This window comes from Vicugna pacos, chromosome 6, assembly GCF_048564905.1.
Source record: "Vicugna pacos chromosome 6, VicPac4, whole genome shotgun sequence".
Classification (NCBI taxonomy): Eukaryota; Metazoa; Chordata; class Mammalia; order Artiodactyla; family Camelidae; genus Vicugna; species Vicugna pacos.
Genome location: NC_132992.1, coordinates 40,993,567 through 41,020,081, shown reverse-complemented (window position 1 = coordinate 41,020,081; position 26,515 = coordinate 40,993,567). Strand labels below are relative to the sequence as shown.

Below are 26,515 nucleotides of genomic sequence, written 5' to 3'. Positions count from 1 at the left end.
TCTTAACCTTACTTTCCAGATCTCTTTCTATGGACTCCAAATGCTGTGCATACCATCTCCTGATCTGCTTTGTGTTTGCCTTTTCTGTACCTCTGTTCATACCACCTCTCAGACCAGGAATGCCATCCCTGCCCCCACTGCATCAGTGAAAATAATATTCATTCTTCAAGATCTAAGTCAAATCCCTTTTCAGCTTCTTTGGCCTCATTAGCCCGAAGTTGTCTTCTTCCTCTGCATTCCTGCCGTTGTCTCTGTCGCCCAGTCAGCACTGGAGACGGCCTCCCTGGGGTTGATCTCTCCGTGTCCCTGCGCATCTTTCTCCTGAGAGGCAGAGTGTGCCTTTTATTTCTCTGTATCCCTCACAAGACACAGACCATGGGAGGCATTCAACTGGTGAGTGACTGCTGGGGCACACTACACCTGTCGACTGCGTGAGCGCTCCCAAAGTCCTTCCCTTCCCTTTTTGTTTTCGATCCTTACGGTAGCCTCTGAGGGAGGCAGAGCAGGTATCAGCACTTCCATTTTGTAGATGAGGAACCGGAGGCCAGAGGGATGAAGGGTCTACGATTATGTAGCTAAGATACAGTTCTGATGTTCCTCCAGGTTCAGTGCTCTTTTTCACAACCCTCCCTGCCTCTCCTGCCACCCTCGATTCCTGTTTTGATCCATCTTAGGAGTCCAAAATTGCCCAGTTCTCCCTTCTGCTTGAAAAATTGTCTCTAGGAAATATATACTGGGAAGATTCTTCTTGAGAGTTAGTTACTCCTTGAACACAATGAGATACCTCAGGAAGCCTCCCTGTTGGATCTACGGAAAATGTCCAGTGAGTTTGGCTCATGCCAGCCCTGAAGACAATACAGTTATCATTTCTTCATCAGGGAATTTAAAGTCTCTATATTACTAATTACTGACTCTAGTAACTGGATACTTTATTTCAATGCAAAGAGGGATGTATAAGGTTTTCCATCACTAAACAATACAGTACCAAATTCACACTAGACAGCTAATTTTAACAATAACCGAAGTGCTAGCGCCTTCTTTATGTGCCTTCTTCACACAGCCTGCTCACAGCGATGGTGGATTCATGGCCACTGCCACTGTCCTTTCCCCAGAGACAGCCACAGACCCCACTGTGAGGCTGGAGCCATGGCGGTAACTTCCAGATACCGTCCTCCTCCTCTTTTAGGAAGATACTTTCTGCCCTGTGCCCTCTTCAGAAGTAAAATGGGTCATCTGTAGGCTTCTATTAAAAATCATTTCTCTTCACAAAAATATATGCACCAAGAACAGAAAGAAAATGGGGAAAAGATCAATTCCTAGTGATAAACATAAGCTAAGGCAATGTCTTCTGAAATGCTAAAATCCTAGATTTTACAGTTATAATCCAATAAAGACAATTATTGGATACTAACAGAGACTTAGAGTTTTCAGAACATTTTACTCATATTAACCTCATAATAATTCCATGATATTTCAGAAGAGGCACAATTACTCACTTTCAGCAGACTCAGGGAGGCTGAATGAGTTCCCTCAGGTCAAATACATACCAAATGGCAAAGCCAGGACTAAAACCTACGTTGTTGATTTTAAGACCACAGCTTGGTACATTCTACCAAGTCACCAAAAATGCCATTTACAAGATAATTTTTGCTATTAGTCATTATATATACAGAAGCTATGTATAAATATTTGTACTGATGATTACTTTCAGCTTTTAATAACTTACTGATAATTTTTATAAATTTGTTAGGAAGCTCTATTGAACAAGAACCATTAATATTACATAGCTGATAGCTGGAGAGAGTTTAGATTCCAATGATATGTGTGAATTAATTTCTGTAGAAATATTTTAGTTTTCAATTAATGGTTAATTTTTATACAGCTCACCAAATTGACAATGTGGTAGGCTTAACCAATCATAAATATGCCTACTGAATTGTCTAGTTATTTTAGAAAGACACATAACACTTCTTCTCTCGACCTATAGTCCCACTTTCTTATCTCCTCTCTTGACACCTAGAAGATGCTCCAAACAGCTCTGGAGGTTCACCAACATTCCGTCCTCTTAATAATTCTGATTTTCTAAGTGATAGGTTGAAATTCCAACCTGAGCACTGGGAATAAGACTGAACCAAATTAGAAGTAGCACGAGTGTTCTGACCTACTGCAGAACCATCAGGCACAGCTTGGAAGCAAATTCTTCTCTATGAATGGGGCTGAAATAATTTACAATTTGCCAGAACTCATCATTATCTCCTACTCATTTCTAAAAAAAAGGATTCAAGGCATGACACTGCATCTCTTTCACTGTGACACCATTTGCCTTCTCCTGCATTCTGGTCCAGGTGGGCTGGTGAGATGCTGGGAGTGGCGACTGATGGCGAGTTCCAGCAGTGCTAATAGCAACAAGTGATACGTGCAGGAGGAGGCTTTTTGTCGGGTTTCCTTTGGAGCTGGAACTGTCCTCTCTGGGACTGGTGCCCTGCTTGTGTTTTCTAGTACCCACCCCCACCACTGCCTGTGCGTGCCGCCGTCTGGCTAACTCTGGACGCCCGTGTCTAAAGACTTACCCTGCTGTACCTGTGGTTTCTTACGTCAGTCATCTCATAGCAGTTAATGGTCATCCCAAACAAACAGCTCCACGAGAAGTGTGCACATCTCAGGAGGCCCCAGACAGTCTGTTCTGTCAGCCCAACCTCACAATAGTCAAACATTGCACCTGTAGACCTTTAAGCTCTACAGTTCTATGATTCCTGAAAGGGAATGGGGAAAAAAAAGAGGAAGAATCTCAGAAGAATTTGTAGTATTTGTTCTTGGGAGCAAATGGTCGATAAGGATGCTTTTCCATTCTGAGGTGGATTCTATTTGTGCCTCTCTCTGTTTTTGAAAATTCAGTTGGGTGGAGTTGGGGACACAGACCCCCAGGACTGGCATGAAATATTGCCTGTCCACACTCCACTGAAGCCACGGCCTCCCTGGGCTCGTGCTGTCACCTTGGAGCCAACATTCTGAGCCTGACCTCAGCCCACCACCCCTCCCCTGCTCCTGAGCATTCCATGAAAGTGAGGTCAGAGAGGAGAGGAAACTGGGCAAAGATGAGCCTAGGACTTCCTTGGCCTCCCTGAGAGGTGAACTGTGTCTTTAATGTCATCCTCTTCCAGGTCCCTCTTCCCGTTCTTGCTGTCCAAGGTCTCCCTGCTCTGCTCTAGCTCGGCTGAGTTTTCAGGATACCAAATCACACACGGTTCCACCCACCACACCCTGTCTATCTCCTTGTGCTCACCTGTAAAGAGCATCAGAAAAAAACAACCACCCTCTACCATTAGGTGGCACTGCTTTTCTGCCCCGCCGATTACAGCTGCCTCAGCATTTCATTTACTCCTCCTTCCTCCAGCCTCCCCCAAACCCCGACCCTCGGTGGGGGGGGGGGTCACAGGGCACCTCTGAGTCCTGTTTCTCCTGCTGTTCATCTTGTTGGTTACTTTAGTTCCTTAACAGGCACAGTAATCAACCCCAGGGTAAGCAGTTTTCCTCTTTACAGAAGTCTGAAGTGACAAGAGAGACACCCCAAACCCTGGGAGCCTCTTCTAAGCTAAAGGCCCATCCAGTCCGAGACCTGGGAACTGAAGGAGGCCAAGCTTCAGGGAAGGATAACTTTTCCCTAGGAAAAGAGAGCTCCATATTCTGTTGCTCTTGTAAAATGGATATCTGCCCATACTTCAGGTGGAAAAGAGTTAAAAGGTGAGAGACAACAAGTTTGGGAAGTAAAGACTCAGGGAAAAATAAATTGCTTCCTTTCCCTAGGAAGGGTTCTCCTTGTGTCTTACTGGTGGTTGCTCCTGGAATCAGGTCAAGGACCTGTAGATTTTTCGGGGGGTATATTTTCCTGTTTTGCAGGGTATTGGCTGCGTGATCTGATGAAAGCTGGGACTAAATGAAGCCTACGATTTGTATTTCCACAGCCACCAATGCATTGGCTATTTCTCCTCCTCCCCCTTTCCTCCCCCTTTTGGCTCTGGAAGGTTCATTACTTACAGTTACTGCAGAATCAATCTGAACTGGCCAAAATCAGTGATGGAATTTATAGCATAATAAATGCCCTGCCGCACAAATGCAGTTACACATGAAAGGCTTGGGAATGTTCTTTCGAGCAATCCTTTACATTGCAGGGTGTACTATTTTTTTTTTTATCAGTTTAACGGAATCATCTTAAGGATATTTTGAGAAGTATAATCCTGACAGCTACAGAGCAGACTTTACCAGAGGCAGGCATTGTTGCAGAAAAACAATATTATTGATAAAAATCTTAGCATATTGGATCTAGGAAGGGAAACTAAATACATCTTTTTCATTCTTCCCACCAGTCCTTTAGAGCTCCATATTCTTAACCTCACATTGCATTCCACTTTCGCTTTGAATTTTTATTTTTCGAAAAGTGTTTTAACACCTCTCGAAGCACACTAATGAACTGCTCTCTAAGAAGAACCAGCCTTACCGAAGTTGGCTTTGAGAGGCAGGCAGAATTTGAAGAGCACTGAAAAGATAGTGCACAGATTGGGGTATCAATGATTTTCCTTTTTGAAAGTCTGCAAGTTGTAAGAACACTGGTGTCTGGCCTGTTTGTCTTGCTAAGCGCCCATCTTATGGTGAATCCTGTTTTACAGCATTCCGATACACAGGGAGTTGAACTTGAGTGTGAAACACTGAAAAAAGAAATATCAGAAAGACAGATGGCAGGCTGTCCTCCCCAAAACTCAATTTCATACTATGCATGTGATTGCTAATAGGCAAGCACTAAAAAACAATTTTCCTTGACGGAGAAGAGCTGATAAATTGTCAACATAAAGTTAGACTGTGGTTGCTCCAGAGATCAAAAGCTCGTCTACGTTTGGTCCCATCAAAGTCGGCTTCTTACAACCGTAACAGAATTTATGAATGCATATGTCTATAAAGTGACTGAAAACAACCCTTAACGCATGTTTGTTTATTGGGCATCAGCTCTGTGTGGCTTTAGCACATGCAAAAAAAAAAAAAAAAGAAGAAGAAAAAAACCAAAAAACCAAACACACACCCAAACCTATTTTTGCCCAGTTCTCTTTTTCTAGCCTCTGCATCTGATAATGAAAAAGTCAGGAGCCAACTGGGGATTTGATTGCCCCTTCTGTCCTAAGAGCTGACTTAGACAAAAAGATCTCCTCTTCAGTGGCTCCTGCACGGTTTGGGAGTGTACTCCACTGGTTACACTAGCTATGTGGTCACAGAAAGAGATACATTTGAGAGCAATTGAGAATATCGATTATTCGGAGGAGAAAAAGATGTTTGAGACAGAAAAATATAAAATCAAGGGTTTAAAAAAGCAACTCAGCTAATGATTCGCAATTGAAAGCCCTAAAGTTTCATATTATCTTTGATAGAAAGATAAAGCCTTTGCAGGTGCTGCAAAAACAAAGATTTTCTTCTTTTTATTTTTGAAAGTTTGTTTTTTAAAAAGTATTTAGGCATTCAATTCAGGAATATACAATTGTATTTTAGGGGGAGAAGAGAGAAAGAGAGGGTGAAAATTTGCCCATATTGAAAATTCAGTAGTCATTTACTGTAATTGATTTTTAAAAAATCACTTAAAATGTTGAATATTTGCATGGTTATCACATGCAGATTTTATGTCATTGGTTGCTGTTTATTTGAACAGTTGTTTGATTGCAGATGAATTATGACTGATCTGACATGCAGCAATCTTGCTGGAACAAAGGGATTGCGTGCTCAGATCATACTGTTTATAGAGGCTGCTACAATTACAAGAGAGGCTGAGTAGCTAACCAGCATTAGCAAATGAGCTGAAGAACAACTAATTTTTTTTTTTAATGAGAAAAAAGTTATCCTTAAAGCTGGGGTTTTGGTAAGTGGTATACATAAGAGAAACTGGAGGCTGCCTGATATGTAGGCTTTATTTATACTGTGCCAAATACTTAGAAATTTCCCAGAATCCAGATACCTAGTGGTGTATAGACCAAGTAGTTGGGTGACTGAGGTCTGCATGATTTTTCCTTTTCTGATTCATTTTATGATCCAAGATTTCAATGCATAAAGACTTTAGCTTTTTCTTGAGTTAACTGGTTTTAGGAAAATCATATTTTTGCTTTCAGAATGTCTATACCAGCATCTAAAATTCAGGAGGGTAAAAATCCCTGCCCTCATGTAGGGTAGAATGATAGAAGGAAAAATAAATTGAGAAAATTCCAAAAGGAATTATCCAGTGGCTTCCTTAAATCTGCCTACTTATTCTCTTATCCTGTGGACTGAGAACAATCTTCTTGGTCTCCTTGTTGGAAACAGTGACCTTTTTACTTACAATGAAGGCAAGCAGTTTTGTTAGAGAAAAAAAAATTCTTGATCTTCATCCTTGTTATCCTGAACACTGATTAGCCCACTGGGCTGGTATTGCACTAAATGAAGACTGCAACTCCCATCTACATTGGCCGAGTCAGATAGTTGCTTTCACTCCTGATTCCCTTGAGGACCAGATTTCTTTCTGCTCAGTGCACTTGATGCCTTCATCTCTTTGCTGAAACTGTTACTTTGTGCAGAGTTCCTTCCCTAATACCTCTGTTGCACAAGTCTGTCCTTTAAGAGCTGGCTAAAATCAGGCTTTCTTTGAGAATCTCTCCTCTTCCACCAGACATAGTCATTTATAGATTTTCCTGGACTGATGATGGGGTTACATCCTGATAAACCCATCATTAGCTGAAAATGTTTTAAGTAGAAAATGCATGCAATACACTTAACCTACTGAACATCATGGCTTAGCCCAGCCTACCTTAAACATGCTCAGAACACTTACATTAGCCTACGGTTGGGCAAAATCATCTAACACAAAGTCTGCTTTTAAAGAAAGTGCTGAATATCTCATGTAGTTGATTGAATATTGTACCGAAGTGAAAAACAGAAAGGGTACAGAATGGTTACTGTATTAGCTGTGGCTGCCCAGCATCAGGGGGACTATGGTACCACATATTGCCAACCCAGGAAAAGAGCAAAATTCAAAACCTGAAGTATGGATTATATTAAATGTGTATTGCTCTTGCATCATCGTAAAGCTGAAAATTCAAAAGTCAAACCATCTGTACTTCATCCCATTGCCCTTGGAACATATCTCTGTTATAGCACATATCACCTTATCCTAGTCATTTCCTTTTTTAAAAAACATGTTATTTTGGAGGGGGGGTAATTAGGTTTACTTTTTTAAGTTTTTTTTTTTTTTCCATGGAGGTGCTAGAGAGTGAACCCAGGACCTCATGCACGCGGAGCATGCACTCTACCACCGAGCTCTACCCTTCCCCCATCCCAGTTGTTTCTTTGTGTGCCTGCAAAAGTCTACACTCTGTTCTCTGGACCAACGACTGTTTTATCCATCTTTGTCTTCCTAGTACCCCATGCAGTGTGTAATACACACCAGGTACACAATCAGTATTGACTGCATGATTGAGTGAAATCAATTCCTAATACTTGGAACAAAAGGTGTGCCGAAGAATGAAAATTATAAACTGTCCTTCGTTACAATAGACTTTTCCTTTGATTCCCCAGTTTATTATGGACTGATAAAGCTTATTTTTTGAAAAAGTTTCCATTATGAAGGTGGAAGGCTTTGGGGGAAACCACATTCTGAAAATCCAGTTGAGACAATTAAAATTAGTTATTTCATATCAGTTGGAAGGAACTGAAGCAGATAAGCTCTGGGGTCAGCATGTGCCTGGTTCAGCTTTCTTTAAAGGCACAGGGAGTAATGAAGCTTCCCGTTCTATCTTCAGTGAAATAACACTGCTGAAATATCACCTCATTTTTGATGTCAGTGATGATTTCTTCTTACCTCCATGATGTCAAAAGGGAATTATTATTATTAGAACAACAGATTACTAATGATGCTGTAAAGAAAAAAGGAAGAGCTGAAATCAGTACACTCAAGCATCCCACATATCCCTTCTCGTCTGAGCCTCACTGTTTGGAACTTTGGGCAGAGTTACTCGGCAGTGTCGCAGCTGTGTAAAAATTATTCTAAGTAGGAAGTAAATCAAGAGCAGATGCCCATGAATTTTCACTAGCAGAGCACTAGCCCTTTAAAGTTTTCAGGCCTGGATGGCATGATTACGAGGTGTGATTTATGTATGCAGGAAGAAAAAGAGTCTTTGGGGGCCAAAATGTGTCACGGGCTCCTGTGGCGTGCTTCCACGGATGCCTTCCCAAGGGGAGGAAGACTGGATGAGGGCTCCCCAGGCTTTGAGTTCTGCTTCCCTCTGTGGCACGGTCGCAGTGTGGTCTGTTGGTTCTGGGCTTCACTCCTTTTCACCTACTGACTGGCTGGCTGTCAGTCCATGTCGATGTCTGGGTTCTAATTCACTGTGGTTGACCTACAGGGCTGAGTGCTTGAGAAGATGGAGGTGCTAGGCACCACTTTTGTGTCCTAGAGATCAAAGTCACTTAACATGCCCCCACTGTGCCAGGGTGCTCGGGACCTGGCTACTGCGGTCCTCAGGCAAAGTGTATCACTCTCCAGATCTTTCCAGTGGAAAGAGAGAAAATATACATTTCAGAGAGAAGATAGTAATTTATAGCAAAAGAACAATTCAAGAATAAGAATGTTTTACATGTCCATGGCACCTTTCTTTGAGGAGTTTGATAACTATATCATTAACTCCACTTACCATTAAAGAACATTGACTTAGGGCTCAGCTGCCTGTAGGACTATTCCAGGCAGGTTAAAAGATGGATTTTCCTTCCACTGGAAACTTACAACCATTTCTGACAACAGTAAGCCAAAAGCAAAAAAACGGGGGGGGGGGGTGGCAAGAGAGACAACTTTAATAAGAACTTGTTATTTGGCATTAAAAGTGAGGTGAATACATGTTGCCTTAAAGAGAGTAAGGAAAAGAAATTTGTCACTGCTCATGGAAGAAGGCCAGAGAGTATTACCCGCAAATCATCATTTTATCTTTGCCTTCAATTTAGGATCTTGGATGATTTCTCAGAGTCTAGTCGAGCCATAGTCTGTACATAGGACTAGGTATGAAGTTCACTGAGCCCTCCCTAAGGATTACAAAGTCCTCCCCCGATCCCTTTCCCCTTGCTGCAGTGATTTAGTTAAATGTTCTCTGGAATATTTTTCAAGCCGGCACCGGCCACAAGGCAATATGGCAGATCCTGGTAACTGTGTGGCCTTCACTGGGACTTCCTGGTGGGCTGCAGCCTCTCTGTTCCCAGGAGTCAGGGGCTGCTCCTGATTAGGCAGGTCCTCTATTCCATTCCACCCAGAGTACCCCAAAGGGGCTTTCACCCCAACATAGAGAGTCAGGAGGATGTCATCTCAACCATCAAATGACAAGGGAACACTGAAGGCAAGTCCTATTGTTATTCTGTTTCCAGCAAAGAAACAGAAGCCTCGAAAAATCAGGCTGCTTGTCTAGTGTTGTAGAGCAAGCAAGCAGCAATGCACTAGTAACAGGATGAAGTTTTCTGACTCCCCTCACCAGGTGGGCTCCTATTAAGCCACTCCGTTTTCATGACTTCTACAAGGAGTCATGAGTTTGAAGGACATGTAACAAGGGGCTGTTGAGAACTGATAAATATATTCAGAACTACCAAGTAATAATCAAGTGACTCTTGATTGTACTTCCAGAGTTCTAGACACTAGAATTGGGTACAAGTGGGGTACAAGTTAAATACATGTTGATTAAAAAAAAACTGAATATGGTAGCATGAAAAATATGTCATAGAATATGTCAGCCATTAGTGAAGCCCTTTGAAGAGGAAATGGAAGAAAACGTCAAGTTATCTTACTTAGCAACAGGGCCTGGAAACTAAAACATAATTCTATTGACTGAATAGTCTCATCTCCATATCCCCTTTAAAGGAACTAGCATATTGACCCAGGGAAGGAATATCTTCTGGCCTTAGTAGAAATGATGTCCAATATTTATAAATTCATTCATGTTTTAGAGAAATGTTTATTGAATTTCTAGTATGTGACCAACTATTCTAGGAACTTCAGCTTACACTGTGGTGGGGAAGACATGTTTATGAAATTGTGTTAGGTTGTGCTAAGTGCGGTGAAGAACAAGGCAGCAGGTCAGAGCAGCTGATGGGATACAGAGGGTGTGTTGAGTTATTTTATATGGGGTGGCAAGGGCAGTGATGTGTGGGAAGAAATCTGCGTGAAATGTAGGTGTGACCCATGGGTTTATCTGAGAAGAATATATATTCCAGGGAGAAGAAAAAGCAGGTACGTACAGATTGCTTCTGTAGACCGCTGCCAACAATAAGCTGAAAGTGATGTTTCCAATATGGTGACTTAGAAATACCTGCTGCCCACTGATAGTTCAGATTAAACACACACACTCACTCACTCTCTCTCTCTCACGGCAGCAGCCCAAAGTCTCTCTTGAATATTACTACAGAGGATAGAGAACTGATTAGAGAGATGATTCTTTTGTTTAAATAAGAGTCTTGCAAAGCACCTTGCAACAAGGCCATTCTTTTAGTCTGACGGTAGAGGGCATTCATGGAGAGATGGAAAAATGGGATCAGTTCCTTGTGCCCTGGGAAGAGACTACACGAGAAGATTTGAAGTCCAGAATCCTGGCATTTTCTCCTCACTTGGAATGAGTCAGCAGCATTTTCTCTGGAACATTGTAGAGAACCTCTGAGGTAAGGCCGGACTCTGGCCCCGTGGTGGTCTGCCTTCCTCCGAGGGTCTGGTGATGTGTGTATAGGTGCTTTAACCAAACTGTGCAGCCTTGTGAGCTTAGAGGAGCCTAGAAGCTGCATTTATTCCAGAGCTTAACACCATCAAATTGGCCCTGCCTCTACTTCATTCTTGCATTAAAGGACTATATTAGTCTTGCCATGACGCTAAGTCAATTCTAAAGAAAACCATTTGATATGTGTTTCTTTTGTTAAGGGGACAGATGATGTATTTCTGTTACATTTTTTGTATCTCATAATCAAATCAATATTCAGGACACTTAAGCAGGGAGAAATTTCCCAGAAATAAATGCATTTTCTATATTCAAAAGAAATCATTTATTATTCTGGAGCTCACATTACTTCCAGGAGATAATCCGAAGTATTATTGGCAAATTACCACTTTCCATAGTCTTAGGTGCTTATGCAGACGCATAGAAGCTAAGGTTTTTGGACTGTCTAGGTCAGTCTTTATCAAACTCACAATAGGAATTCCGTAAACGTGAAATTTCATGTAAGGACACGTCCTGTGTGCTCACTGCAGGCCAGGCATCATGGTGGTTGTGTATCGGCACTGCTTCATTTTTATTTACAAAAGTCTTGTGAAGTACCTGCTGATACTTTGACTTGCCAAGAGAGGGAACAGATGCTTAAAGAAGTTAAGCGGTATACTTAAAGTCAGAGTCAGCTATGGCAGGGCCAAGTCCAAATCCTCGGCTGTTTGACATCACAGCCTGTGTGCTTAGTCACTCGTCTATAGAGTGTTTTTGAGATAATGAGGGTTAAACAGGGAGGGTTATGGATCAGGAAGCCCCTGAAATCTGTAAAGAGTTAGGTAAGTGCTACTTTGGACCCCTGGATCAAGAGGTTACTTCAGGGAGACAAATTATGGACCTGGGCAGCTGTCATTGGGGCATCTCAGCACATTGAAGAGGGCTGGGCCTAAAAAAGTGTGGGGTTGTGTTTCTGTTTACTTTTTAGTTCTGAAATCTGTTTTTCCTTTCTTATAAAAATCACTTTAATGGGCCAAAGCCTCTCAACAGATGATATTTTAGAATCTATTAGATTGAGAATATATTTACAAAGACATTAATGATTACCTTTGAAGGACACTCAATAGTTAAGTGACCTTATATACAGAAAGGGTTATTAATTTTTGTATCATTGATGTCATTTTCAAAGTCATCATTGTTTTCATTCTTAGCTAGCAAAGACTCAGAAAACCAACCTGAAAAGATTGAGAGTTAGTCAAAGATGGGATGCTCTTGTTTGTCCTACCTGCTTCTCAAATCTGTATAATGGGAAATGAGGTACCTGTAAGTCAGCAACGTACTTGGGCTGCATTTACTGACGCACTTAGACTTTACAGACACTTCACGGAGTGGCTAGTGATTATGCCTTGAGTTGGTAAAACAGCTAGCTGATTAGTCCCGGCAGAAATGACATATCCCAAGCCAGAACTCCTGTCATGCCTTGGTAATGGGAAGTAAATTCTTTAAGATCAGAAACAACGTCAGTTATATTTAAAATGACACTGGAAACCACGTCATAATGGACAATTGTGCAGAGGTGAGCAGGGACTAAAATGAGATAATAGGATTTAAAAAATTTGACTTTATTGGTTCTCTCTATTTGCGTTTTTCATCAGGATTACCTCTGCCTGTAAGTTTTACCCTGGAAATGTTTTTTTCTCCTTCAATTTATTCTGGGTATCTGGGTTGATTGAAAGGCAATGTATGTGTCGTCTTAGAAAGCCTGAATGGGTTGACAGAATTTTTGGTCTCTCTGAAAATTCATCTATTGATTTGACAAGACAGTTACATTTTGTGAAGCTTGGAATATCGTAGTCATCATTTCAAACAACATGAAGCTGCAGCAAAGGTTTCAGGAGAAGCAGTGATATGCCTGGACACCTGGAACATTTCTGAATCTCAGACTGGAAGAGACATCCAGATGGCATCTAGTCTGTCCATGTGTGTCTAGGAGGAGAGACTCCTAATTGATAGTTGAGTGTATGCTCTTAGAAATCTCCAGAGAAGGACCACCACGCTCTTGTCCCCTACATTAGTGCTGGGCATACCTCCAAGAGGAACTTCTCCTGCTACAATAAAAAGTCACTGCATACAGTTGCCCTCCTGAGCAAAGAAAGAATTAGCCTTCTTATAACAACACTTGACGTATTTCTAGCATCTCTGACAAATCATGGAGTTGTGCCAGGAGCCAGGATATTATTGAATGTTGTTCTAATTTTCAGGGAGATAGGGCCTCAAAAGGTTAATATCTAGAAAAAAGTTCTTGAAAGATGATTTCATAGAAAGAAAATGGTGATCACCAGGTGCTAATTTGAAGTCGTGATGAGTAAGTGACACTAAAAGGACTCTATTTTTTTTCCAAAAGGAATTCTCAACTGATGGCTCAGGAAGTGCCGTAGATGTGGTACATTCTGATTTCCATAAGGTGCTGGTAAAGAGTAACAGTATCCTGGCAGGCAAGATGGCAGAGTGTGAGCCAGGTCATGGTCTGGTCGTTTGGGTGCACAGCTCTTCCAGTGGTCACGTCTAAAAGACACTGATGCCAACTAGCAGGATCTCTAGTGCTATGTTCCAGGGCTCAGTACTGTCAACGTTTGTCACTGCTGTCTCGGAAAAAGAGAGCATGCAGTTCAAGTCAGCTAACATTTCCCGAGTGGCAACTCCATGCAGCATACCGTGCTGGGTGCTGCGGGAAGAAAGGGTAAGAAAGCATCCCGTGTCCAGGGCAGGATACGGGAAAGAAGAAGGCATTTGGAATTGAAGGGTCTGAATACTTCTCTCAGTTTTGCCATTTACCATTTATGTGAGTTGAGACAAGTTAATTCTTATTTCTGTGCCTCAGTTTTACCTATCTGCAAAATTGGGACTAGAGAAAATTACTGAAAGGAATTCTTGTGAGGGTCATATGGAATTATATGAAAGTGCTTCATAAAACGGAAAGAAGACAGCTGAGCCTGGGTTACTTCATTTGATCTGTATTAAAATTCTTTGAGTTACATATTATGAATAGTTCTGTCTTATAGGTGAGAAAACTGAGGCACAGAGGGCTTGAGTGAAAACAAAAAATGCTATTGCAGCACAGAGGAGAAGGGATAGGTGCATTGGGGGAGATGAAAAAAGAAGTGATGTTTGAGTAGTGCCATATTGGTTGAGTAAGTTTTCCAGGCGGAAGTGTGGCATAAACGCATTTCAGGGAAAGAAGAAAAAATCATGGCTAAAAGCATAGCAGTGTGAATATGCAAATATACTTCTGAAAAGGTGGTTGGACTGATTTTACTAGAGCATCAGTATGAAGAGTTCCCAGAAAGAATGTGGGGGTGGTGGTAGGTGAGGACCAGATTCTTGAATATGTTGGCACTATGAACCACTGATGCCTTAGGAGCAGAGAGGAAATGACTGCTTCGACTTTGGGAAGATATTCCATGGTGCGAGTGCAGGATGGAATGGAGAAGTAAAATCTGGGAGATAATGTGGGAATTTCTCACAACAGATCCAGAAAATGGCTTTAAACTGGAGGAATGGAAATAGAAGCAGGTGGATTTAACCAATTCTGGCAGCACGTGAAAGTAACAGGTCATCAAGAGGGGAGGGGTCGGTATCTTAGTATTACAGACTTCATGAAAGAATGAAACCAAGAACTAAAATTCCAGGTGACTGAAACAGTAATAATTCCCTTCTGGTTTGCTATCATCTTGAGTCTTGTCAATATACACATTCAATCAAAAATATGCCTGCATATGAAAAGCCTTCAACTTTAAAATTTACCTAGCTGTGATTTTGACATTGGAAATCCTCGTGCTGCAACTTTGTTGCACACTTAAGTGAACAGGAAAAGACAGGAGGACCCTGAGCCACGGAAAATAATTTTCAACTACAGATATAATCTTTTAATAGAAGGTATTATTTTTATAACAAATATATTCTGAGAGATACTCTTTCAGAAGATTATCTTTATATGCATGTGCAGATCAAAATGTCAATCTTAGTTTTGTACTTTTGTAATCTAGGAGTTGATGTCTTTTGCCACAGGAGTTCAATATGTATTATTAACACTAAATGGACAAAAGGGAGGGAGAAATGAGGAGGAAGGAAAGGGCTACTGTGATTAGTACCAAAGACGTCATCATATTAAATAGGGTTTTGTAACCTGAAATCACTGGAAACACTACAGGGATCCAAGAATTTCCTGATGCAAAATGCGTTTACCTTGAGGGAGAGGCTCTACAGATTTCATCAAGTCCTTAAAGGGATCTATGACACCCAAAATAAAAGAAATCACTGTTAAAATTATGGAATTGCCTTACTCCACGGATAGATACAACCATGAATTTTAAAACATGAACCAGAGAAGTTTGTAGTATAAAAAAGTCTATGTGCTTAGAGGAGACAAAAGAATTTCCTTTAGCTAATGAGCACCTTCTAATTTTTTGCTTTCGTTACCTCATGCTTAGATATCGATAGAGATTCTTAAAGCTGAATAACACCAGCAGTCCTAAGAAACTAGTGAACCTTCAAAGTGTTTCCTCTATTATTTATACTTGGACTCTTTATACCATAAGGATAGATTGGTTGGATAGATTTCAGAAATCATTTAGTTCAACACTTAGCTACAGGCAAATCCCTAGCTAAATCATCCCAGATGGGGGACTGTTTATTTTAAAGAATCTGAAGTTCTCCCCTCCTCCCTTAGTAATCTGTTTTTATGTGTCATAGCAGGAACTCCCAGAACTTGAGGGTTTTCAAGGAGACGTGCTCAGCACTATATAAAAATAACAGAGATTCTCTCTGAGTTTCTCAGTCCAGGATGCTCTACCATGTCATGAGAGGTAAGGACATCATAGTGTGTGTGGGTGAATACTCCAGAAATGACAGTGAATCTGGTGGGCATTTAAGAATAGATTAGAAAACTGATAGCCCTGCCCCAAAGGACACTATCCTCCAAAGATGGGAGCTAAGGAGGCGACCCTATGAGTCTTAACTTCTCTAATTTCTCTGATTAAAAATCTCCTTTTACCCCTGTGCTGTACCTAGTAAGCTCCCCTAGACACAGACTTCATCAAGAAGGCAGAATATTGATGCAGTGCAGCTGAAAGGAGAGTTGTGCTAGGCTAAGATACGGGCCAACAGTGAGACCTAAACAACAAGGAATCCCCTGAGGCATGAAAAGTGACTGGTCCAGATAACGTGCCACCGTGGAGTTCAAAGCCAGTGGGGACAGACGGAGACAACCAACGCATGTCAGCTCATAGCTGGGAAACTTCATGGGTGAGAGGGCAACTTTCCTGAGGCCTGGGGCATGGAAGCAAGAGCAATTTACATCCCACGCTTTATCTGAATTAGCAGATCCCAACTGTTACTTCTTTGGCTAGAATTCTTGTAGCTGGGTACCTGAGTGAGTATCATATGCCCTGATGAAAAGGCAGGTAAATCTCTGTAAATCTCTGTTAACTAGCATGGCGGGCTGTGCTGAGCTACCAAGGGAAGGTCCTAATCAGGCAAGAGGTTTTCCTTTTTAAAATTTAGATTAATTTTTCACATATTGAGGTCCAGTGTGCACTGAGCCCTTCTTAGTACTTAATCCATTAAGCCACTTGGGACTTAATCCATTAAGCAATGAGGCAGAGGAGGGAACAGGGCAGGCTCTGGAGCTTAGATGCCTGGTCAATCTTGGCTCCTCAGAAGTGACTTTAGATCTATATGAATGAATATGGACAAAATACTGAACCTATGACAGCCTCAGTTTCACCACCTGCAAAATGGGCACAATAATAGAATGTAAAGCTTGAACAATGCCCAGCACAAAGGAAGTTTTTAAATAAAGTTTTAGGGATTTGGTAAAATAAGTATCAAGTGGTACACTGTCTCCCAATGTTCAATAAGTGGTACTTTTGCTACTATGATTACTGTCAGTGACAACAAGGATGACACTCAATAGTGATGGAGAAAGTCAGAATAGTCCATGTGCCAAGGTCACAGAAAAAATGGAGAGAAATGCAGTGACCTGCACTGAGCAAAGCTGAACATCTTGAATCTGTAACTAACGGGAAAGAAAAAAGCAAACAATGGCAATAAATTAGGGAGAATATTGGGAGTATGGAGAAATTATCATCACTGTTTCTTTTTATTTGTGTTTATTGTGTGGTGGTGGGGTGATTACCAGTTTTATTTGAATGTTTTATAAGCTGTTAGATTTATTTACTGAGAATGAACAGATAAATAGGGATGTTACTCAGCTGTGTCATGTCATGGCTTCTCATCAGCTCTTCCACTAACTTCCAGACAAGGTTAATTAACGAGGAAAGTTCACGGCAGAGGGAGGGGGGAGAGCTGAATCTGAAGGATGATTCATCTTATTGGGCGAATGGTGGGTGAACCAACTCCGGAGTTTGCCGTTCTAGGGAGGGAGGAAGGCAGTGGCTGGAGACTTTCAGGACATCTTGAGAAAGATGTGCTGTCAGAGGAGTGTGATCACTTTCGTATTATATAATTTGATAGAAACTGGAACAGCTTCTCAATCTTTTCTAATCCTGGATGTTCAAGGTTATACTTTTTAATATTTTGTTTCCCTTCTTAGAGCAAGATATCCTTATCCTAGCCCCGAGGAGCTCCAGAAACACTCTGCTTCCGTATGTTTTCACAGAGGTCCCTTTCCAGTCACACCTCATAGGTGACATGTCACCTCCTCAAGGAGACCTCCTGTGACCCTACCTAAAGTGGTCCCCACCAGCCACTCCCTCACATTACCTTGCTTCACTCTCTTCCTAATAGTGTGGAAGTCAAATCCCAGTTCTGGCCCTTCTGTGTGTGACCTTAGATGTGTGAATTAATCTTTCTAGCCTTTTTTCATCTGTAAAATGGAAACAATGAAAAATATTTTCTTCCTGGACAGTTATGAGGACCAACACACACAAGCTATTCCAGGCTCATAAATGTTACCTACTGTTGTGTGAGCCTTCATCGCTCTCTGAAGTCACCTTCTTTATTTACTTATTATTGTCTGTTTCCCCCATTAGTTAGCAGTTAGCAGGGACTTTATTGTTCAACGCTGGGTTGAGGATCTCGAACAGGCTCCATATTAGGAGCTCAATAAATATTAGTCAAAATAATGAATGTTCTATCAATATTTAAGAAATTAGCTTGTCCAACGTCAGGTCACGTAGCAAACATGCTTGACTGAGCTGCCCAAATGGCAGAACAACAGAACCCAAGCCACTTGGTCTCTTACCTAGATGGAAACGCAGAGCATTTCTCCATATTACCTTTGTGCCCACACATCCCACTTTTGGGCTGATCTAAAATTCTGCAGAGCTTTATGATCCCTGTTATATGAAAGTAATGATGCTGTTTTGTTGGTTTCCAAAAAATTAAGTTATCTAATGGTACTGAATTATACTAGATATTGCTTATTCAGTATACCTCACTACTTCTCCCCCTCTTTCCCGGGGATATGCCTGCTATGAACCAAGAGAAACCAGGAAAGGCGAAGAACAAACGAGGACAGACAGAAATGTTGGAATGCCAAGAATGTGTCTTTTTAGCATTGCAGTGACAATAATCACTACACCTATAGTCTGCTTGTAGAATTCCAAACTTGCTAAGACTACACAGTTAACAACTAGTAAATGTATCCTGTTCAGCGAGGCAGGAACACACAGAGCGGTCCTAAGGAGAGTCTGTTTTTTGTCCTCCGACACATCCCTTTGTAACAGGCCCACCTATCCCTCTGCAGGTAGACCTCCTGCCCACAGAGCTGCCCAGGTGCCCCTCCCTCACTTCGAACCCTGTTAAAGGTTAATGGTGTTTCACAAGTGCCCTTTGGGCTGTAGGACAGCTCAGCTAAAGGTCATTCTTGGAAGGACCTCCTTTCCCATCTCCTTCCTTTTTTACAGAAGAATTCATGTCAAAGAAAATACCTGATTCTGACTTTCCTGCAGCTGCTAGTCTCCTGATGCCTTACATAAAGTTTTTAAGGCCTGATGAGAATGGCCGTTAGCATCCCTGACAAGGCTCTGGCATTGTCCCGCACGAACCGAGCTCCCGGAAGCTCTAGACTCTCCAATGGGGAAAGGTCATGCTGGCCACAGTGACAGTGCATGTCATTTCTGTTCATCCTCCCTCAAATAATAAATACTGTTTGAGAGATTGGTTAGTGTGCTGTAAAACTGGTAAGATTCAGGTTGCCAAAGGCATTTCATAAATTTCATAGGTCTTAATTTATGTTGCTATAGTAACTGAAATGTTGGAATTTCCCTAGAAAGCTTTTATATCCCTAACCTTAGAGTGCTAATAGTGTAGATTATGACTCTGCACTTGGTCTTTGCTGTTGTGCGGACTGTGTCTTCTGTATGTGGAGTATTCTGTATGTGCAGATGTATGACTGAATGTTTACTAACTGTAATTTCAAAATTAGCATTTCTGCCATCCAACCTGATTTTCTTACCTATATCCATGAATCTTGGTGAGCAAGATGTTACTAAAATGGACAGTTGTTCTCTAAAGAGAAAGGGGACATTGGAAAGGGGAAAGGGAAAAAATAGAATTCTTCTAAGTAGTAGTTCTAGAATCTTCAGAACGGATGTGAATTTGGCGCACCTTCTCCATCAAAGTGAATTTCTAGCATGCACTGAAGCACTTGATGCATTATTAACAGGTGCTTTGAGAAAAGACACTATGCTGAGGTATTTAGTGCACCAGCACTGTCTGAAGTGACCATGGGAGGTGTGATAAATCCCCTGCCTTGAGACAGGAAGATACCTAAGAACCCCGCGGGCTGCTTGAGATCACATGTATTAATTATATGGACCCAAAGCAGCTGGGAAACTCACTGCAAATGACCTAGGATGGACCTGAGACACAAGTCTCTCCCCTGCTGGAGCCCAGCTTACCTTATATCCTGATGATTTGATGTGCACGCCGCGTTTGGTCAGAGTAGATTTCATTCGGATGAAAAAGGAACGCTCAAGGGTGTTGTCAGTGGTTAGCAGACTGGGGCTGGTGGATTCCACTGAAGAATACAAAAATACATACACACATGATTTAGATCTCTACACAGCCCCTCACAGCTACTCCTCAGGTGCAACCCTTGAGATTACTAAAAATAAATGACTGATGGGTGCTAAGAGTGTAGTAATCAATTTACCTCGTTTAGAAAATGTTTACTTTGCAGAAAAGAAAGAAGCAAAATTAATGTCTCTGAAGAGACGCCATTCCAGTTTCTAGCAAGAGCTTTTCGGGCCTTTTAACGTCCAGCGGCTCCCTAAGTGGGGTCTGAGAGTAAGTAAGTTATTGCAGCACTTCCTGAGGCTTGGCCGGTGCACATGGAGAGAACTGCCACAAAAGGAAGGACCCCAGAGATTCAGGGGGCCAGCCAAGACTGAGGCAGAGAGGCTTCTGATGAGAGTGAGGATGACTGGCTCTTTATTCTCCCCCCAATCCCTTCATTGGAACATCTGCCTGCTGGGGAGTTCTGAGAACCTGGAAACCATCAAGGTTGGGTAGACATTGGCGAGTGTCCTTACCCTCCTGAGCTGGTTTCCTTCATTGTGGGGACTAAGAGGCATGAAGTCTTCCCAACTGACTTGAGATAGAAGGCTGGGGATGGGATATACAGACGGAAACAAAAACTCCTCTCACCATCAACCTTCCTGTCCTGTCACAGGTGGCCGCTTCTCCCCCGCCCTCATCAGAACGGAAAACACTGTGTGTTTACTGCTTTGCTTCTGATGGGGGAAGCTCATAGTTTCTTCTCTCAAGCAAGATAGTTAATCTTTCTCTTTAAATGGATTTAGACTGAACAGAATATGTTTTTACTTCTGAAACTTAAATGGTAGCCTGCAGTCGTGCTGACCTAAATACACCTTGATGCGACAGGCCAGGAGGCAACGTCAGCCTATTTTCTCTAAAAATAATCTAACGTGTTTTATAAATATAAGTCTTTTCCTGAAAAGAAATTAATTTGGGGGTTTTAAAGCCTAATGATACTCTAATTTTATTCTTCTGAGGCGGTACTTTTAAGTTGGTCTTATTCTACAGTAAAAAAATACATATATGTCAAACCACAAAATAGAATTTCTTTTGAGCAGCCCTATGTGAACACTAATTTTCCCCAGGGTGAAGGTTAAAAAAATGTGTAATAAAGAGATTTAAGAATTAAGTATGTGCAAAAATAGCTATTAAAATACAAAGAAAAATAGGCAAAATAGGCTTTTAAATTTTAAATTATGAAACATAGTCCATATATTTCTAAGGGAAAGAAACATCTATTTTTGATACTAAATTTGATGCTCAGATAAAAGAAGAGTGAGCTCTACTATAACAACAGAAACCTTGCTATTTGTAGTCTAGGGCATCGTGTATCATTCTTGTCTTATTACTATGACTATGTTTTCCTATATTTATGGCGTTTCTGTTCTGGGGTGATGGAATCCCTGACCAGTGTCCCTTTCTTATGTCTCTCTCTTAAGATTTTCTTTCTTTTTTTTTTTTTGTTTTAGAGAGCACGGATCTGATGTCATTTTAAATGTACAGCTTTTTATCACTCGAGGGAAAAGCAGAGCCATGTTATATTTAGTACTTTCATTTCTTCTGATTAAATATGAATTACTATGAAATTTTTCTCATCATCTAACACGCCATAATACGCCAACAGCTTTTTAATACACTATATAAGCACAAACTTCTGCTCTAAGAGTTTAATTTGCCCCTCTAATCCAATCACATCAACCTTATTTCTCTTATCAGAGATTCCCATTTTGAATTAAATGAGCTCATTAGTTTTAATCAAAAGCAGAGAGATCAAAACTTAAACGTAAATGCTTTAGATCAGAACTGTCAGTCAGCCGTGCAGTTCTATTTTACTAAAACACAAGATCAGAGACCCTTAGAACCAATTTTTTCTCGTAAGGGATGCCGAGAGCTTGAAGATGCTATATCCCTTTTTTTTTTTTTTCCTTCCTCCCAAGGACAGATTATACATTTAAGGTTAGACTTAATTTATAGCAGTTTTTCATCCTGGTGGAAATGGAAAAGTATGCCAATCTGCTAGTGTCCCTTTCACATTTATGGGCACTGGTCCTCAGAGACTTGAACTAACGGGAAGCCATCAGAATCCACGCCACAAACTCAGCCTTAAAAATTCAGCTCTGCTCAGCAAGATTGTGTTTGCAACAGCTGAGGAAAAATGAAACTTCCCAGAAAAGGGAACTATGTTTTAGGGCTGGGGTCCAGGATGTCCTGAACCCAGTAAGGAAGGAACCATGTAACCGCAGAAAGGTAATTCAGGCATCGTTAGAAATTATTACTGTTTTCAGCATGGGGAGCTGCACACATAAATAATTAGTGTGCACTTTAGAGACCCCAGCATGGGTGCTTCCTGCTGGGTGACAGAATGGGAGACATGAGCTTTACATGAGCGGTGGAGCCCGAGCACTGTGTCCTGCTCTGTCTGGGCAATGAATACAACACACACCCCCGAGCCATTGTGTTAAATTTCCAGCATGTATGGAGGCAGCGTTAATTAAACCCAGGACAACTGTTGTGAGAGGAATGCTGAAGTCAGATTTTGCCCCACTAAAGCTGAGATTTAAAATCTAAACTGTCAGAAACAGACACACAGACAGAGAAAACAAACTTATGGTTACCAGGGGGAAAGGGGGGAGGTGGAGGGATAAATTGGAAGTTCGAGATCTGTGGATACTAACTGCTATATATAAAATAGATGACAAGTTTATCCTGTGGGGCACAGGGAACTATATTCAGTATCTTGTAGTAACCTACCGTGAAAAAGAATCTGAGAAGGAATATATGTATGTGTATGCATGACTGAAACATGCTGTACACCAGCACTGGCACAAACTGTAAGCTGACTATACTTCCATAAAAAAGGAAAACAATGAAATCTAAACTAGTCCTCAAGCTTTATTTCAGGAGTGTGGGGGTATGGGGCGGGGACTCAGGGAGAAGAAGAGAAGGCGACTTAGAAAAGAGTTTGATTTCTGGTGACGATTTCTGCTTTCACTCCACATGGCTTTCTGGCTCTGAGGAGAAGGGCAGAAGTAACCTGCCAGGCTGGCATTTTCAAAGGGACACGTAACAAACTCACAGCACATGCATACTTGGCCGTGCTTCCTCAAGGGCTAGCAGATTTGCTCTGGTTATCCCAGCTCTGACAATGGTGTTGCTCATGTAAAGAGATGTACTATCTGCATGTGACAGACAAGAGCAGCAGCCTTAGAACCTTTCTGAGTGCCCCAGGTGAGAAGCACGGATGGTGATGAAGGTCCTATTGGGAGAGAGCCAGGGGAACATGTCCTTTGTGACGTGCGATACGACGGTAGCACTGACAGAGAACGAGTGTGTGTGTGCTGGGCAGATGTGAAGAAAGGACAAAGTAGTTAGAAAAGTATCCTTAGGATTGGTGCTCTGTAAAGGCCAATTCATGTCGAAGAAGCATTTTTAGAGAGCTTTCTAGATGTCAAATGCTCTTCTGTCAACTTTTTGAGGCAGGCCAGGCTTGCTGCATGATCTGATAGAAAATTTGGGATTCAGAGAACTTATATCTGCTGTCTGAGATGCAGGAGAAATTGATGGGTAAAACTGGATTAAGTGGTCAAAGCCCAGATAGGGCCAATTCTGACCTATGAATTACAAACAAGGAACTGAAAAACAAAACAAAAACAAGACCCACATGACTGAAAGCTAGATAAAGAAATATATCCTCTTTTGCTGAATCTCAAGGGCCTCAACTTTTTCATAAATCTAAGTGATCTCAGCTCTTGAAATGTCAGTTTTTGCATATTTTGTGAAATTTACAGAACAATTTATAGCAAAAGTTGTAATAATTTTTATGCTGGCAAATGCCACCATAGTGTGAAGTCATCTGTGTTATTCCACATCTGTTTATGATGCCCCAACTGGTACTGGGGTTGCTGCTTCCTCATTATTACGAAGCGGCAGGAGGCGGTGGGGAGGGTCGGGAAGGAGGAGGTGGCGGCGAACCGTCTAGTTCTCACTGGCCAATCCGAGGGCCAGGTGCACTCTGAGCACTTGGGTGCCCTCTCCAGGGTCCCTGAGAGTGGATGAGACCAAAGCATAAAGAGGGCCTTTCTTTTTAGTACACTCCAAATGTCTGCAATTCAGTCCTAATGTCAGAACCCTACAACTGCCATCAAATCCTGGTGGGAGTGGGAGAGAAAAGAGACATTAAGTTTTGAGAAAACGCTGTTGCTCCTCAAGTGTGAATGAAGTGTTTTTCCTTTTTAAGGGGATGTGGAGTGAGCTAAGTTGTTAAGATATGGAGTTAAATGTACTCTTTTCTCACTTCATTGTCTACATGAATCTTTCCTTTTTCAGAAGTTCTGTGCAAAATGCCAATAACTAAAATGACCCTCACAAGACAAGGGAAGAGAGGCTGGTTCCTTTTGCAGTTATCTTGACAAAGCCAAACTGTTTCATTGGCATATGCTGTTAGCTCTGTTAGATACTGATGTATTTTAGGACTTTGGAATGAGTATGTGTCAAGTATTGGACAAATTATTTCTTTAACCCAGGACCTCGTGCATCCTAAGCACGCATCTACTACTGAGCTATACCCTCCCCCTACTTTTCTTAAAAAACTTTCCTGCCACTTGGAAGTTAGGTTTGATTATGTGGCTTCCTGTAGCCAGTGGAGTGTGAACAAAAGTCACGTGTCACCTCCATGTGGAATTTTTGAGAAGAGCTGGTCATACAGCGCTACTTCCTCTTTCTCTCTGCTGTGGTGATTGTTAGCATTTCAGCTGGTGGCTGCTCCATCAGCCTTGGTCTTGCAATGAGGACAGCGTGGGGCAGAACCCTTAACCCACCCTTACAGAAACAAATCTTTGTTGCAGTTTGGGGATTGTGTTTTCCTGTGGCATAACTTAGCCCATACTGACTGATGAAAATACCAAATCTTTATTATTATTTCAAAATGTATGTTGTCCATGTCTCCCAGAGATAGTCAGTGGCAGAGCACACAGATGTGACCTGTTTGTCCGACTCCAAAGTTCATGATGTTTCCAATATACTGATCTTACATTTATTTATATCCTTATTTTGTCTCCTATGCTAGGGCAGCAGGGTGGAGACAAGTCTAACTTTAATCCCCTATAGCACACAGCATGGTTCCTTGCACCCACAGCAAAGATTTATATATAATATATATAAAGTATATATATACACACACACATACATACATATGTTTAATATAGTCAATAAGTAATATTCATTAAACATTGACTTTAATGTAATAAGATATTTCCGACTTAATTTCCCAGTAGTCGGTCAATGGTAAAAATAGATCTATTCTCACAGATATTGTCCCAGCAGATTTTATGTTTATCTGGGATGACAACTATGGTAATTTTAAAATGCCACAAATTCATCAATACTCTTCCTTCCAAAAGGTGGAGCCCACTTCCTCTCCCCTCGAGCGTGGGCTGCATTTGGTCACTTACTTCTAATAAGTAGCATGAGGTAGAGCTGGTGGTGTGTGACGTGGTCATAACAGGTAGCCTGATTTCCTTGTTACTCCCTTTGGGCCATTCACTCTGATGGAAGCCAGCTGCTGTGTTGTGAGGACACCTGGGCAGCCCTATGGGGAGGCCAGTGCAGTGAGGAACTGAGGCTTCCTACTCACAGTCACATGAGTGAGCTTGGATGTCGACCCTCTGGCCCCAGGCGAGCCTTTGGATGGCGATGCTCTGACTGACATCTCCATGGCAGCCTCCTGGGCTAGAACTACTCAGATAAGCTGCTACTCGATGCCTGCCCTGTAGAAACTATGTGAGATATCTTTGCTTTTCTAAATCTGTCAATATAGGGGGTAATCTGCTATACAAAGACAGCTATTATAACACTCATGCGGGACCTCTTTTTGGAGAAATCATGGCCTTGTTTTGATATATGACAACTACGTATGTGGGTAAAACTCATGTGATTTTGAGAAGGAATGCATTGCCCAGTGTCAATATATGGTGGATTCACATGTGTAAGGAAAACTACCTGCAGTGCTGATTTCTATAAGGGGTGAGGGTCTGTGCTTTCAAAGGTAAATGCTCAACTGATTTTTTTTAAAGTGCAATTTGCAAAAAAAAAAAAAAAAAGGTGCTAGCAGCCTTACCATCTTGTTTCTCTTTTGTTGTAACTATTCCCTGCTCTTCTCCCACACCCCATACCCCCAAGCACCTAGGATCATGTTTTACACAAGTGGGCACTCAGTTTGCACGTTGAATAATGTCATATTCTGATGCTTTCTTTTAAGAATTATTCTCTTTACTCCTGCCCATTCATTCTCTTACACCAAACATCTTGTTCCAAGAAGTCCTTTTTTTTTTTTTTTTTTTTTGAGGAGAAGGAATCATGATGTCCTCTTCTTGTCTTCATCTCTAAGGAAGCGTTTTCTGTTAAGTGTTATTTTGAGGGTCATGGACCAGTGGATTGGGTAGTTAAAAGAGGATTGGCCTGGTTTTGCCCAGGATTAAAGAATACTTCGTTCTCTGTCTTTTGAGAACACTGGCCTGGCCAGTACCCTGTGCCAGGGCAACTTTGAGGGGGTGATGGCCCTCAGGAGACTAGACTGAGACCCTTGGCCACCGGTGGGGAGGCAGTGCCCACCACTTTCTGTGAACCTGAGTTGTGCCTCCGTTTGGATGTCAGGCAAGCGCAGATCGAGCCTCTATGCTCGGGCTTAGCAGTCCGCCTCTGTCAGCTTCAGTGCTCGCTCGGGAGTATGA

General features: G+C 41.7%; 1 protein-coding gene across 6 annotated transcripts in view; it reads right to left on the bottom strand.

The window, feature by feature from the left end:
- NPAS3 (neuronal PAS domain protein 3) overlaps positions 1-26,515 on the bottom strand; it is a 798,065-nt gene that overhangs the window by 44,814 nt on the left and 726,736 nt on the right. For all 6 annotated transcript variants that reach the window (XM_072962906.1, XM_072962911.1, XM_072962907.1 and 3 more), the window contains one exon: positions 19,649-19,767. In XM_072962906.1, the coding sequence (XP_072819007.1) occupies positions 19,649-19,767 (119 nt within the window). The remainder of the gene's footprint in view (positions 1-19,648; positions 19,768-26,515) is intronic.